General features: G+C 42.5%; 1 protein-coding gene across 1 annotated transcript in view; it reads left to right on the forward strand.

Moving 5' to 3' along the window:
- Positions 1-4,965: 4,965 nt before the first annotated feature.
- The window catches only part of LOC139367785 (AMP deaminase 2-like), a 62,846-nt gene continuing 50,467 nt past the window's right edge, over positions 4,966-17,344 (forward strand). Inside the window, exon 1 of the mRNA XM_071106117.1 lies at positions 4,966-5,258. Coding sequence (XP_070962218.1) covers positions 5,153-5,258 — 106 coding nt within the window. The 5' untranslated portion in view covers positions 4,966-5,152. The remainder of the gene's footprint in view (positions 5,259-17,344) is intronic.

The following is a 17,344-nucleotide window of genomic DNA, read 5'->3' on the forward strand; positions in this document are numbered from 1 at the left end:
CACCCTTCCACTTTCCACCCTTCCACTTTCCACCCTTCCACTTTCCACCCTTCCACTTTCCACCCTTCCACCTTCCACTTTCCACCTTCCACTTTCCACCTTCCACTTTCCACCTTCCACTTTCCACCTTCCACTTTCCACCCTTCCACTTTCCACCTTCCACTTTCCACCTTCCACTTTCCACCTTCCACTTTCCACCTTCCACTTTCCACCCTTCCACTTTCCACCTTCCACTTTCCACCTTCCACTTTCCACCTTCCACTTTCCACCTTCCACTTTCCACCCTTCCACTTTCCACCTTCCACTTTCCACCTTCCACTTTCCACCCTTCCACTTTCCACCCTTCCACTTTCCACCCTTCCACTTTCCACCCTTCCACTTTCCACCCTTCCACTTTCCACCCTTCCACTTTCCACCCTTCCACTTTCCACCCTTCCACTTTCCACCCTTCCACTTTCCACCTTCCACTAACCACCTTCCACTTTCCTTTCCATTTTTGAAGTAATGTTGCAATTAGTTGGTTGTTATTTCGGGTAGAGCAGATATTTCCATATGTCTGTGTTAGCTGCATGTGTGACATAACTCCACCAGTCCTATTTATCATATCATTCATGAAGATTAGACTTTTTATACTACCAGAAAAGCCTACCATCAAAAACACTTGATGAAAATGCACCCCCATAACATTTTAACATGGAAATAATCATTTTATCATTCAGCCTGGCACATGAACTAAAACGCAAAATGACACCGGATTCAAAACTTCAAATTTTTCTATTTAAATGATTATACAAAATTCTTGCAACCAGTAGAATGTTATATATATATGGGGGATACAACCTTCCCAGCTCTGCAGATTTTGCTGTGAGGAGGCAGAGTCATTAGATCATTTATTTTGGTACTGTCCGTATGTAGCTCATTTTTGGTCCCAGGTCCAGGAATGGCTGAAGAACTACAACATTGACCTGGAGCTAACACTGCAGATAACAATACTGGGTGATTGGAAAAGTCATAGTCAAAATCAATCAATAATATCATAATTATTTTAGCAAAAAAAAAATATTCTCAATTTACAATCTGTAGAAACAATGAGAATAGAAAGGTTCAGTACTTTTGTGAAACATCACAACACAGATGAAAAATATATGGCATATAGAAATCCTATTTATGGATGGTGTTAAGAGATAGATGGGAGGGGTTGAATGGAGCTGAAGGGTGGGACTGGATGGTGTTAAGAGATAGATGGGAGGGGTTGAATGGAGCTGAAGGGTGGGGCTGGATGGTGTTAAGAGATAGATGGGAGGGGTTGAATGGAGCTGAAGGGTGGGGCTGGATGGTGTTAAGAGATAGATGGGAGGGGTTGAATGGAGCTGAAGGGTGGGACTAATAACAACAGATTATAACAAGATAACTAATGTAAAACATACTGTGTTTTACTGAAATCAAACCGGAAGGCCGTCCGAAATAGATGGGAGAGGTTGAGGGTAGAGGAAGGACATCAGTAATAGATGGTTGAGGGTAGAGGAAGGACATCAGTAATAGATGGGAGAGGTTGAGGGTAGAGGAAGGACATCAGTAATAGATGGTTGAGGGTAGAGGAAGGACATCAGTAATAGATGGGAGAGGTTGAGGGTAGAGGAAGGACATCAGTAATAGATGGGAGAGGTTGAGGGTAGAGGAAGGACATCAGTAATAGATGGGAGAGGTTGAGGGTAGAGGAAGGACATCAGTAATAGATGGGAGAGGTTGAGGGTAGAGGAAGGACATCAGTAATAGATGGTTGAGGGTAGAGGAAAGACATCAGTAATAGATGGGAGAGGTTGAGGGTAGAGGAAGGACATCAGTAATAGATGGTTGAGGGTAGAGGAAGGACATCAGTAATAGATGGGAGAGGTTGAGGGTAGAGGAAGGACATCAGTAATAGATGGGAGAGGTTGAGGGTAGAGGAAGGACATCAGTAATAGATGGGAGAGGTTGAGGGTAGAGGAAGGACATCAGAAATAGATGGTTGAGGGTAGAGGAAGGACATCAGTAATAGATGGGAGAGGTTGAGGGTAGAGGAAGGACATCAGAAATAGATGGTTGAGGGTAGAGGAAGGACATCAGTAATAGATGGGAGAGGTTGAGGGTAGAGGAAGGACATCAGTAATAGATGGGAGAGGTTGAGGGTAGAGGAAGGACATCAGTAATAGATGGGAGAGGTTGAGGGTAGAGGAAGGACATCAGAAATAGATGGGAGAGGTTGAGGGTAGAGGAAGGACATCAGTAATAGATGGGAGAGGTTGAGGGTAGAGGAAGGACATCAGAAATATATGGTTGAGGGTAGAGGAAGGACATCAGTAATAGATGGGAGAGGTTGAGGGTAGAGGAAGGACATCAGAAATATATGGGAGAGGTTGAGGGTAGAGGAAGGACATCAGTAATAGATGGTTGAGGGTAGAGGAAGGACATCAGTAATAGATGGGAGAGGTTGAGGGTAGAGGAAGGACATCAGAAATATATGGTTGAGGGTAGAGGAAGGACATCAGTAATAGATGGGAGAGGTTGAGGGTAGAGGAAGGACATCAGTAATAGATGGGAGAGGTTGAGGGTAGAGGAAGGACATCAGTAATAGATGGTTGAGGGTAGAGGAAGGACATCAGTAATAGATGGGAGAGGTTGAGGGTAGAGGAAGGACATCAGAAATAGATGGTTGAGGTTAGAGGAAGGACATCAGTAATAGATGGTTGAGGGTAGAGGAAGGGCATCAGTAATAGAGGAAGGACAGGAGTAAAAACAAACTAAATATACCTATTGTAAAATAGATTGTGTCCATAAAATGTATATAGTATGTATAAGCTGGACGTACAGGCCCAAGTGTTGTTGTCCATTAGTTTACTCCAATTAGGGGAGGGGTTGTGTCAAGTGTGCTCTCTCTCTCTAGGTCACCAGGCTGCTCGTTCTGGCGCACACCTGTCACCATCGTTACGCGCATAATGACACTCACCTGGACTCCATCACCTCCTTGATGAGCTGCCCTTCATGTGTCTTCATTTGGTTCCTTCCCCAGTCGTCATTGTTCCTGTTTCTGTTTCATGTTGGTGTGCTGTTCGTGGTTATTGTTGTATTTGTTTGTTTGTTTGTTAAATGTATTCACTCCCTGAACTTGCTTCCCGACACCGAACATCCTTACAGGTGGAAGGGTTAGAAAGTAATAGACACATTTTTTTTAGAGCAAAGATATATATATATATATATATATATATATATATATATATATATATATATATATATATATAAATATATTTAGAGCAAAGATATATATATATATATATATATATATATAAAATATATATATAAATATATAAATATTTATGTATGTGTGTATGTATGTGTGTATGTATGTATGTATGTATGTATGTATGTATGTATGTATGTATGTATGTGTGTATGTATGTATGTATGTATTTGCAAAAAGATAAATTGGGAATTGGAAGTGATTCAGACTATTACATTGATGGACGCTACAATCTATCTGCAATATTAAAGCTGATCTACCCCATAAAAAAAATCAAATTATAATCCCTGTTTATGGTAGTCTAGTGGGTCATCCACACTCCACCCTCCCCTGAGAGACAGTTCTTCCAGTCCAGTGGCTTGTGTTCACGGTCTGCTCAACCCCTCTCTACAAGCTGGCCTGCCACTCTGGCTTTCCTTCAAAAGAGAGGTCTCTCCTTCTCTCTCTCGCTCTCTCAATTTAATTCAATTCAATGGGCTTTATTGGCATGGGAAACACATGTTTACATTGCTAAAGCAAGTGAAATAGATAATAAACTAAGTGAAATAAATAATGCTAAATTAATAGTAAACATTCTCATTCCTCTGTCTCTCTGTGTGTCTCTCTCTCTCTCTCTCTCTCTCTCTCTCTCTCTCTCCCTCTCTCTCTCTCTCGCCCTCTCTCTCTTTCCTCTCTCTCTCAGCCTCTCTCTCTCTTCTATCCTCTCTCTTTCCTCTCTCTCTCTCTCGCCCTCTCTCTCTTTCCTCTCTCTCTCAGCCTCTCTCTCTCTTCTATCCTCTCTCTTTCCTCTCTCTCTCTCCCTCTCTCTCACTCTCTCTGTCTCTTTCTCTCTCCTCTCTCTCTCTCTCTCTCTCTCTCTCTCTCTCTTTCTCTTTGCTTCTCTTTCCCCTCTCTCTCTTTTACTATCTCTCCTCCTCATATCCTTATCATGCCTCCAGATCTTTCTTCTGATGTGTCTTCCAAAATTACCTTTAATCAACGACTTTTAATGAAATAGCTGTTGTTGTTATTGTTTGACTATCAGTCAGAGTCATTCATGTCTACTTCTCATTTTCCCATTGGATGACTCTTTCTCCACCTGATGGTTGCCTGGGCAACAGAACAGAGCAGAGCATAATGGAGCTGGCTGGAGTCGTGTTGTGTGTAACGTTGAGTAGCTCTGTCACGCCCCCAGCAGCACTGTCAACACCGCATCCAGGCATAGAACACACACACAATCAGTGTTACACACACTCACACACACAATTAGTGTTACACACACACACACACACACGCACACGCACATGCACACAATCAGTGTTACACACACTCACACACACAATTAGTGTCACACACACACACACACACACACACACAAACACACACACAATTAGTGTTACGCACACACACACAATCAGTGTTACACATACAGGAATGGGATGGAGTACTGTGGGATGTACAGTAGGAGGAGGCAGCCTTACTGCAGCATGAGAGCAGAACAGGAGCAGCACAGTACAGCAGTCCACACTTGAACATCCCCCTCCCACACACACCCCCACGGCTCGCTCCCTCTCTCAGCATCTGTGCTGCTTCTATCTATCTATCTATCTATCTATCTATCTATCTATCTATCTATCTATCTATCTATCTATCTATCTATCTATCTATATATCTATATATCTATCTGTCTCTCTCTCTGTCTCTCTCTCTATCTCTCTCCTCTCTATCTCTCCCTCTCGCTCTCTCCCTCTCTCTCTATCTCTCTCCTCTCTATCTCTCCCTCTCGCTCTATCTCTCTCTCTTACTTCGAGGCTCCCTGACTCTACCTCTGCAGTCTGCTCCAGCTCCACCGTGCTGTGCTGGTCTCTTCTTTCTTGACTGAACCAGCCAGGGAAGATGTCGTCCAACCCGTCCCCAGGAGCAGGGTCTGGACCCGGGGCCAAACCCAAATCCCAGTCCCCCTTCAGGAAGAGGGGCAGCCTGCAGTACTCATCCAGCCCATGTAAGGAGAGGGACCAGGGGATGGGGATGGAGGGGTAGTGGGTAGTTTATATACCATGTTATCTGTGACTGAGTGTGTTGTGTATGTATGATTGATGAGAGGATGCAGGTTATTCTCATTAAGATCAAATCTATTTTACTGTTGTCAGTTACTTAATTACCTTGCAGGATTATGTCCTGCTTACATCGAAGCGTTCAGTCCATTTAGTAGGTGTAGGGAATATGATGAAGGCAGAGTTTCCATGACGACGTTTTTCCTCTAATAGTTTGGGGAGCTCGACACCTGTTGATCGAGGGGAAAGGAGGAGAATTTTCTCAACTAAATATTTAGTATCCCAAAAAAAGCACCATGGATTCCTTGCGTTCAGTGATTTTCATTTTTGCTAGATGGTTCTTTAGAAGTAAATATAGAATTGTTGTCGTTTTTGCTTATCGTTAGTTTTCCACAAAACGGTGAGATTCAAGCCAGACTCGATCCGTATTCTACGCTTGGATAATTCAGTGGACCCAGAGGCAGTCTCTCTGTGATGGAGTGAAATATGCTGTAACCTTGCTGCACCAGTGATTCTGTGATTCTCGTTGATCCCTATAACTGAACGAGAGGATTAACTGTGCTGTATCACTATATGCACAGTACGCCAACTGTACGCCAATCACACCGGCATCACCGCTACAGAACAGAGGATCTATCTGACATCTTCTGAGATCTAGAACCCTAGATATCACAGGAGGTTGGCGGCACCTTAATTGGAGAGGACGGGTTTGTGGTATGAGTGGAATGGTATCTAAATCATCACCTGGTTACCACCCGGTTACCACTTGGTTTCCACCTAGTTTCCACCTGGTTACCACTTGGTTTCCACCTAGTTTCCACCCGGTTACCACTTGGTTTCCACCTAGTTTCCACCTGGTTACCACTTGGTTTCCACCTGGTTACCACTTGGTTTCCACCTAGTTTCCACCTGGTTACCACTTGATTTCCACCTAGTTTCCACCTGGTTACCACGTGGTTTCCACCTAGTTTCCACCTGGTTACCACTTGATTTCCACCTAGTTTCCACCTGGTTACCACTTGGTTTCCACCCAGTTTCCACCTGGTTACCACTTGGTTTCCACCTAGTTTCCACCTGGTTACCACTTGATTTCCACCTAGTTTCCACCTGGTTACCACTTGGTTTCCACCTAGTTTCCACCTGGTTACCACTTGATTTCCACCTAGTTTCCACCTGGTTACCACCTGGTTACCACTTGGCTTCCACCCAGTTTCCACCTGGTTACCACTTGCTTTCCACCTAGTTTCCACCTGGTTACCACTTGGTTTCCACCTAGTTTCCACCTGGTTACCACTTGATTTCCACCTAGTTTCCACCTGGTTACCACTTGGTTTCCACCCAGTTACCACCCGGTTACCACTTGATTTCCACCTAGTTTCCACCTGGTTACCACTTGATTTCCACCTAGTTTCCACCTGGTTACCACCTGGTTACCACTTGGTTTCCACCCAGTTTCCACCTGGTTACCACTTGGTTTCCACCTAGTTTCCACCTGGTTACCACTTGATTTCCAACTAGTTTCCACCTGGTTACCACTTGGTTTCCACCTAGTTTCCACCTGGTTACCACTTGATTTCCACCTAGTTTCCACCTGGTTACCACTTGGTTTCCACCCAGTTACCACCCGGTTACCACTTGGTTTCCACCTAGTTTCCACCTGGTTACCACTTGGTTTCCACCTAGTTTCCACCTGGTTACCACTTGGTTTCCACCTAGTTTCCACCTGGTTACCACTTGGTCTATATTCGCTCCGTTCCAGGCCATTATTATGAGTTGTCCTCCCCTCAGCAGCCTCCTGTGAAATAGAAGATCTAGAATGGAAAGGTAGAATGATCAGGGCGGCAGGTTAGAGCGTTGGACTAGTAACCTGAAGGTTGAAAGTTCAAACCCCCGAGCTGACAAGGTACAAATCTGTCGTTCTGCCCCTGAACAGGCATTTAACCCACTGTTCCCTGGTAGGCAGTCATTGAAAATAAGAATTTGTTCTTAACTGACTTGCCTGGTTAAATAAAGGTTTAAAAAAATATACATAAAATAAAATGATAGAACAGTATATAATAGATATAACATAGAATTGTGTCTTAGACTATTACTTGGTGAAAGATGCAACACCCTAATCTGCTTAATTCCTGCATATTCTTCCTGCAGTTTCAGTGGGGAAAAAACACAGTTCAGTTATTTCTTGAAAATGTTATGCAAATGAGGAATAGCACATTCCTGTTGTGTAGGACTATGTGAATGTTGTGAAACAGAGGAGGTAGCTGACATAGGTTTCATGCACTGATGGCCATTCTGAATTCTGGGTAAAAAAAAAAAAAAACATTTTAAAAAACACAATATTTTCATTATATTCAACATGCAACATGCAGGTAGTTTGCCCCCGGTGATGCGTTGTGCAGACCTCACTACCCTCTGGAGAGCCTTACGGTTGAGGGCGGTGCAGTTGCCATACCAGGCGGTGATACAGCCCGCCAGGATGCTCTCGATTGTGCATCTGTAGAAGTTTGTGAGTGCTTTTGGTGACAAGCCAAATTTCTTCAGCCTCCTGAGGTTGAAGAGGCGCTGCTGCGCCTTCTTCACGATGCTGTCTGTGTGAGTGGACCAATTCAGTTTGTCTGTGATGTGTATGCCGAGGAACTTAAAACTTGCTACCCTCTCCACTACTGTTCCATCGATGTGGATAGGGGGGTGTTCCCTCTGCTGTTTCCTGAAGTCCACAATCATCTCCTTAGTTTTGTTGACGTTGAGTGTGAGGTTATTTTCCTGACACCACACTCCGAGGGCCCTCACCTCCTCCCTGTAGGCCGTCTCGTCGTTGTTGGTAATCAAGCCTACCACTGTTGTGTCGTCCGCAAACTTGATGATTGAGTTGGAGGCGTGCGTGGCCACGCAGTCGTGGGTGAACAGGGAGTACAGGAGAGGGCTCAGAACGCACCCTTGTGGGGCCCCAGTGTTGAGGATTAGCGGGGAGGAGATGTTGTTGCCTACCCTCACCACCTGGGGGCGGCCCGTCAGGAAGTCCAGTACCCAGTTGCACAGGGCGGGGTCGAGACCCAGGGTCTCGAGCTTGATGACGAGCTTGGAGGGTACTATGGTGTTGAATGCCGAGCTGTAGTCGATGAACAGCATTCTCACATAGGTATTCCTCTTGTCCAGATGGGTTAGGGCAGTGTGCAGTGTGGTTGAGATTGCATCGTCTGTGGACCTATTTGGGCGGTAAGCAAATTGGAGTGGGTCTAGGGTGACAGGTAGGGTGGAGGTGATATGGTTCTTGACTAGTCTCTCAAAGCACTTCATGATGACGGATGTGAGTGCTACGGGGCGGTAGTCGTTTAGCTCAGTTACCTTAGCTTTCTTGGGAACAGGAACAATGGTGGCCCTCTTGAAGCATGTGGGAACAGCAGACTGGTATAGGGATTGATTGAATATGTCCGTAAACACACCGGCCAGCTGGTCTGCGCATGCTCTGAGGGCGCGGCTGGGGATGCCGTCTGGGCCTGCAGCCTTGCGAGGGTTAACACGTTTAAATGTCTTACTCACCTCGGCTGCAGTGAAGGAGAGACCGCATGTTTTCGTTGCAGGCCGTGTCAGTGGCACTGAACAGAACAATGCTGTGTCAATAACTCAACTGAGTGGGCCGTGTGCCTCTCCAGTCCCAGACCATGTGTTATTAACACCTAGCCCAGTAGCCAACAACACATCAGATGTCAAAACGCCACTACCGGTTAGATAATTGGAATTTTGTGATCTGTTTACATGTTATTAAATAAACACATTTATCATTTAAAAAAAAGCAGAGCATTTACGTCTGTGCAAGAATTAATTTGCTTAATGGGTAGGTAGAATAAACGTAATCACACGTAACATATGGACTTGCACTAGAATACGCATTAAAAGTCCCAACGCAAAATTACATCTCACTTTTCAATTTTTAGAGTAATTACATTCAAACTGATCAGAATTCCGAAGAATGCCAAAATCCTGCCGGAAAAAAAACATTTGCTGGCGTGTGACGTAATATGGAGGACCCAGCAAACCAGCCTATTCCTAATAACAGTCAACTTCAAATGTACAGTGGCTTTTATTATTTTTCTTTTTCACTTCCTGTGTTGTCAAGATGCAGCTTCACTTCCTGTGTTGTCAAGATGCAGCTTCACTTCCTGTGTTGTCAAGATGCAGCTTCACTTCCTGTGTTGTCAATATGCAGCTTCACTCCCTGTGTTGTCAATATGCAGCTTCACTCCCTGTGTAGTCAAGATGCAGCATCACTTCCTGTGTTGTCAATATGCAGCATCACTTCCTGTGTTGTCAATATGCAGCTTCACTCCCTGTTTAGTCAAGATGCAGCATCACTTCCTGGGTTGTCAAGACACAGCTTGGATAGAAAGGGGAGAAAAGGAGAGTAAAGTTGTCTGCCTGCCTGCCTGCCTGCCTGCCTGTCTGTCTGTCTGTCTGTCTGTCTGTCTGTCTGTCTGTCACACAAGCCTCTTCAGTAGTCTCTTGTCACTAGTCTTGGAGAAAGTATTAAATTGTCATTTTTGAGTAAAAGTAAAGATACCTTAATAGAAAATGATTCAAGTAAAATGCTACTTGAGTAAAAGTCTAAAAGTTCCTGTTTTTAGGCCTCCTGAGTGTCGCAGCGGTCTAAAGCACTGCATTGAAGTGCTAGAGGTGTCACTACAAACCCAGGATCGATCCCGGGCTGTATCACAACCAGCTGTGATCAGGAGTGCAAAATGGTCAGGGGAGGGTTTGGCCAGTGGTGCTTTACTTGGCTCATCGCTCTCTAGCAACTCCTTGTGGCGGGCGGATGCCTGCAGGCTGACCTCAGTCGTCAGTTGAACTAGCGTCCCACCTAGTCACCAGCCAGTGAAACTGCAGGGCGGCAAATTTAAAACAACAGAAATCCCATAATTAAAATTCCTCAAACATACAAGTATTTTATACAATTTTAAGGATACACTTGTTGTAAATCCAGCCACAGTGTCCGATTTCAAAAAGGCTTTATGACGAAAGCACACCAAGCGATCATGTTAGGTCAGAGCCAAGTCACAGAAAAACACAGCCATTTTTCCAGCCAAAGAGAGGAGTCATAAAAAGCAGAAATAGAGATAAAATTAATCACTAACCTTTGATGATCTTCATCAGATGACACTCATAGGACTTCATGTTACACAATACATGTATGTTTTGTTTGGTAAAGTTCATATTTATATCCAAAAATCTCAGTTTACATTGGCGCGTTATTTTCAGTAGTTCCAAAACATCCGGTGATTTTGCAGAGAGCCACATCAATTTACAGAAATACTCATAATAAACATTGCTAAAAGATACAAGTGTCATGCATGGAATTTTAGATCCACTTCTCCTTAATGCAACCGCTGTGTCAGATTTCAAAAAAACTTTATGAAAAAAGCACACCATGCAATAATCTGAGTACAGCGCTCAGAGACCAAAACAACCCAAACAGATATCCGCCATGTTGTGTAGTCAACAGAAGTCAGAAATAGCATCATAAATATTCACTTACCTTTGATGAGCTTCATCGGAATGCACTCCCAGGAATCCCAGTTCCACAATAAATGTTTGATTTGTTCGATAAAGTCCATCATTTATGTCCAAATATCTCCTTTTTGTTTGCGCGTTTAGCCCAGTAATCAAAATTCATGAGGCGTGTTCACTAGGTGCAGACGAAAAGTAAAAAGTTTCCGTTACAGTCCGTACAAACATGTCAAACGATGTAAAGATTCAATCTTTAGGATGTTTTTAACATAAATCTTCAATCATGTTCCAACCAGAGAATTCCTTTGTCTTTAGAATTGCAATGGAACGCAAGCTAACTCTCACTTGAACGCGCGTGGTCAGCTCATGACTCTCTGGCAGACCTCTGACTCAATCCCCTCTCATTCGCCCCCACTTCACAGTAGAAGCATCAAACAAAGCTCTAATGACTGTTGACATCTAGTAGAAGCCTTAGGAAGTGCAATATGACCCCATAGACACTGTATATTCGATAGGCAAAGAGTTGAAAAACTACAAACCTCAGATTTCCCACTTCCTGGTTGGATTTTTTCTCAGGTTTTTGCCTGCCATATGAGTTCTGTTATACTCACAAACATCATTCAAACAGTTCTAGAAACTTCAGAGTTTACTAATCTACTAAATCTACTAATTATATGCATATAATAGCTTTTATGGCTGAGTAGCAGGCAGTTTAATTTGGGCACGCTTTTCATCCAAAATTCCCAATGCTGCCCCCTACCCTAGAGAAGTTAAGAGTGCGAATGTTAAGAAGCGCGGTTTGGCGGGTCATGTTTCGGAGGACGCATGACTCGATCTTTGCCTCCCGCAACAACAAAAAGTCCTTTGAACAACTTTATTGTCCATTCGGTGTGGAAGTTGTCTTTGGATTGAATGAGGCAACAGGTTGGAACTGGAAGAGCTGTGGTAGTGAGCCTGGAGTGGATGAACTGTCAGGATGAATCATAACAGTTTAAGCAGAGAAACGGTTGGCTTGGTATTAACACCTCTCCACGCACCATGTGTCCTGGTGGTGAACCTGGTACATTATATTGGATAGACCCAGAGAGAGAATGTTCTAAAAAGAGATGATTCATTTCAAATATGTCACCATCTGGTCAATTTAAACAGGGGAGGGAGGGGAGGGGAGAGAGAGAGAGAGAGAGAGAGAGAGAGAGAGGGGGGAGAGGGAGAGAGAGAGAGAGAGAGAGAGAGAGAGACAGAGAGAGAGAGAGAGAGAGAGAGAGAGAGAGAGAGGGATGGATATGTGTCTGGTCAAAGTAGACTTGACGTATTCCTAGTGGAGCAAAGCATAGAAATAGAATAAATTCAGTTTATCAGTCAAATTGCCAGGGTTAAAGGTTCCAAGCCCTTTCTAGAGATTATATTTCTATGGAGCAAAGGGCCTCATGGTCCCCATAGATTTGTTTTGAAATATAATGTAGGCCTTGTGTTGAGGTCAAAGAGTGTAGACACTCCCCTTTCCACTTGAGGTTGTATCAGAGTAAAGGAATAGTGGTGTAGAGTGGGCCCCACAGAACCTGGGAGCTTACGGCTAACACTGTGGTGGCCATAATGGGAGGGTGAGTATTGTAACCTTAGATTAGATTTAATCTGAGGATTACCTAATAATTATTGATAATAATTATTGATCATTCCCACTATTGGTTTCGGTGTGTTTATGTATGACAGCTCAGAGGCGTTTTTCCCCAATAACTATGGATCAATAACTATAGGATTAATAACTATGGATCAATAACTATGGGATTAATAATTATGGATCAATAAAAATGGGATTAATAATTATGGATCAATAAATATGGGATTAATAATTATGGATCAATAACTATAGGATTAATAATTATGGATCAATAAATATGGGATTAATAATTATAGGATTAATAACTATGGATCAATAACTATGGGATTAATAACTATAGGATTCATAACTATGGATCAATAACTATGGGATTAATAATTATGGATCAATAAAAATGGGATTAATAATTATGGATCAATAACTATATGATTAATAACTATGGATCAATAACTATGGGATTAATAACTATGGACCAATAACTATGGGATCAATAACTATGGGATTAATGACTATGGATCAATAACTATAGGATTAATAACTATGGGATTAATAACTATGAGATTAATAACTATGGGATTAATAACTATGGGATTAATAACTATGGATAAATAACTATGGATCAATAACTATGGGATTAATGACTATGGATCAATAACTATAGGATTAATAACTATGGATCAATAACTATGGGATTAATAATTATGGATCAATAAATGTGGGATTAATAATTATGGATCAATAACTATAGGATTAATAACTATGGATCAATAACTATGGGATTAATAACTATGGATCAATAACTATGGGATCAATAACTATGGGATTAATGACTATGGATCAATAACTATGGGATTAATAACTATGGATTAATAACTATGGATCAATGACTATGGATCAATGACTATGGGATCAATAACTATGGGATCAATAACTATGGATCAGTAACTATGGATCAATAAATATGGGATTAATAATTATAGGATTAATAACTATGGATCAATAACTATGGGATTAATAACTATAGGATTCATAACTATGGATCAATAACTATGGGATTAATAATTATGGATCAATAAAAATGGGATTAATAATTATGGATCAATAACTATATGATTAATAACTATGGATCAATAACTATGGGATTAATAACTATGGACCAATAACTATGGGATCAATAACTATGGATCAGTAACTATGGATCAATAACTATGAGATCAATAACTATGGATCAGTAACTATGGATAAATAACTATGAGATCAATAACTATTGATCAATAACTATGCAATACACTGTCTCATCAGCCCAGCCAGGCAATTTATAACCTTGATCTCCACTATAAAAAGCATCCAGACATTATCTCACATTTATTTTAGACTAACATTTGGTTTTCAACAGCAGAGATTTGTAATAAACCTTTCTCTCTGTCTCCGACATTTGCAGCATTGTTTCAATATTGAAATTCGATCTCCAGCTGACCCATAGTAATGAACATGTTGGGAGTCGGGACGAGAGAGAGAGGCAGACAGCTTTAAGCAGCCGGTCGAAATCATGAATCAGCAGGCATCATTTTTATGGCTATATACAAAGAAATGTCAATTGAAGTGAATGTGTTAGCTGTGTTGTTGGCTAGCTCCTCTGAACAATAGTGTCCTGATGAGAGAGCACATTTTCTATGCCAGGTGAAATCACGCCTCGTTAGCTCATTGTTATGGATGTATCCAAATAAATGTCACTAGAAAACAGCTTTAACAAATGCGAATGCAGCTACTTTGCTGTTATTTTAGCTGCTCTTTTTAACGTGACTGAAAGTCTGCCGCAGTTGGCTAGCTAGCTAGCTAGTAAGGGATAAGAATGTTGCCAGCCAGTATGGCAATGGAACATTTAGAACGAACAACTGTGTCTCATCTCTGGAAACCGAATCGATAGAACGAAACAACCAGCCGGCTTGGCTAGCAACCCTAGATTTGTGTCGGGACTATATCTTGTGGAAGGATGAAACAGTACGAGTACATTTATCACAATAACATTTTAAAAACAATTTTTATGAAAGTATGTCAATCATTATTTTAATATGTTGGTAAACCATTGTCTAAAAGTGCCCTAGAAGCCGGCGTGTTTGGAGAATATATTGGCACAGTTTCGACTTTGTCTAGGTCCTAACAACACCCGTGCCCAATACATCCTCCAAACACCGGCTTCTCGGGCATTATCACTTAAATAGCTCCCACCACCAGATGATTCAAATGTCTATATACAGAATGACCCTTAATACCCAGACACCCCTCCATTGACACAACAGCTTCATGGATCTCTCAGTCTCTCTCTCTCAGTCTCTCTCTCTCGCTCAGTCTCTCGCTCTCTCTCAGTCTCTCTCTCCCTCTCACTCAGTCTCTCTCTCTCTCTCAGTCTCTCTCTCTCTCTCTCTCTCTCTCTCTCTCTCTCTCTCTCTCTCTCTCTCTCTCAGTCTCTCTCTCTCTCAGTCTCTCTCTCTCTCAGTCTCTCTCTCAGTCTCTCTCTCTCTCTCTCTGTCTCTCTCTCAGTCTCTCTCTCAGTCTCTCTCTCTCTTTCTCTCTCTCTCTCTCTGTCTCTCTCTCAGTCTCTCTCTCTCTCTCTCAGTCTCTCTCTCTCTCAGTCTCTCTCTCTCTCAGTCTCTCTCTCTCTCAGTCTCTCTCTCAGTCTCTCTCTCTCAGTCTCTCTCTCTCAGTCTCTCTCAGTCTCTCTCTCAGTCTCTCTCTCAGTCTCTCTCTCTCTCTCTCTCTCTCTCTCTCTCTCTCTCTCTCTCTCTCTCTCTCTCTCTCTCTCTCTCAGTCTCTCAGTCTCTCTCAGTCTCTCAGTCTCTCTCTCAGTCTCTCAGTCTCTCTCAGTCTCTCAGTCTCTCTCTCAGTCTCTCTCTCTCTCTCTCAGTCTCTCTCTCAGTCTCTCTCTCTCTCTCTCTCTCAGTCTCTCTCTCTCTCTCTCTCTCTCAGTCTCTCTCTCAGTCTCTCTCTCTCTCTCAGTCTCTCTCTCAGTCTCTCTCTCTCTCAGTCTCTCTCTCTCTCTCTCTCTCTTTCTCAGTCTCTCTCTCTGTCTCTCAGTCTCTCTCTCTCTCTCTCTCTCTCTCTATCTATCTCTCTCTCTCTCACTCAGTCTCTCTCTCTGTCTCTCTGTCTCTCTGTCTCTCTGTCCAGGCTCACCCTCGAGATTACCTATGTCAATGGCATGTGACTAACCTGTGGACCCATATTGTAGGCTCCCTGCTGCTATCACTCATACAGTAGTTGATAGAGGACTGGGTGTAGAGATATGAGGATCCCCTGATGGGTTTTAGTTCCCTCATATTACTTCACTCCACCTCATGTCTCAAGACAGCCAAGTACCTGATTTATTTTTTTTTGGGGGGGAAAAGAGGAAACAGTTGAAGAGGTACTGTAGAAATATTCATCATAACTTCTCACTTTTGTTGTGTTTTGATAGGTCAAAAAATGTCTTTATGTGGTTGGGTTGAGAGGGGAGGGGAGTTTGTAAATATGATGAGTATTCTTGCTGCTTTAAAAAAAAAAATGCCTTAAAAGCAGTTTGGTTTTTGTGTTTGAACACGCTGTGTGATGTTATGTACACCGTAGTCTGTGTGATGTTATGTACACCGTAGTCTGTGTGATGTTATGTACACCGTAGTCTGTGTGATGTCATGTACACCGTAGTCTGTGTGATGTCATGTACACCGTAGTCTGTGTGATGTTATGTACACCGTAGTCTGTGTGATGTCATGTACACCGTAGTCTGTGTGATGTCATGTACACCGTAGTCTGTGTGATGTTATGTACACCGTAGTCTGTGTGATGTTATGTACACCGTAGTCTGTGTGATGTTATGTACACCGTAGTCTGTGTGATGTTATGTACACCGTAGTCTGTGTGATGTCATGTACACCGTAGTCTGTGTGATGTTATGTACACCGTAGTCTGTGTGATGTTATGTACACCGCAGTCTGTGTGATGTTATGTACACCGTAGTCTGTGTGATGTTATGTACACCGTAGTCTGTATGATGTTATGTACACCGTAGTCTGTGTGATGTTATGTATTGGACCTGCTTGTGTAGTCTGTGTAATACAACGTTGTAGACTCTAGGTGGAGTGTGACGGACACAAATGCAGTCAGATCCCATCACGAGCAGCGTCAGGGGTCAGATCATAAAGGAGCTGTTTAACCGTCTAGAGGGGCATTATAAGATGCTACTAATGCATTATAATATTGGCATACGAGCTTAGAACAAATCGTATATAAAGGCATTATAACTGCATCGTAGTGCCTTATATACCTGTCAGTGTTGAGCAAAATGTTACCCGTGTCTATTGATTAAACATTAAGCTGTTACTCAAAGGGATCTGGACCTCTCGACGAGGTTGCTAGGTGTTAAGTTAACGTGGTTACGATACAGAGAGCGCGACTCAGCGAGATGAAAATTGGCCTTCGAGTTTTTTTTTGGAGCAGATGCAGCAGCAATGCAACCCAAATTTCACCCTAATTCACTATATATAGTGCACTACTCTTACCATAGACACAGTGTGCGTTCCAAATTGCACCCTAATTCCCTATATATAGTGCACTACTCTTACCATAGACACAGGGTAATTCCCTATATATAGTGCACTAGTCTTACCATAGACACAGGGTAATTCCCTATATATAGTGCACTAGTCTTACCATAGACACAGGGTAATTCCCTATATATAGTGCACTAGTCTTACCATAGACACAGGGTGCGTTCCAAATTTCACTCTAATTCACTATATATAGTGCACTACTCTTGACCATAGACACAGTGTAATTCCATATATATAGTGCACTACTCTTACCATAGACATAGTGGTAATTCCCTATATATAGTGCACTACTCTTACCATAGACATAGTGGTAATTCCCTATATATAG

This window comes from Oncorhynchus clarkii, chromosome 16, assembly GCF_045791955.1.
Source record: "Oncorhynchus clarkii lewisi isolate Uvic-CL-2024 chromosome 16, UVic_Ocla_1.0, whole genome shotgun sequence".
NCBI lineage: Eukaryota > Metazoa > Chordata > Actinopteri > Salmoniformes > Salmonidae > Oncorhynchus > Oncorhynchus clarkii.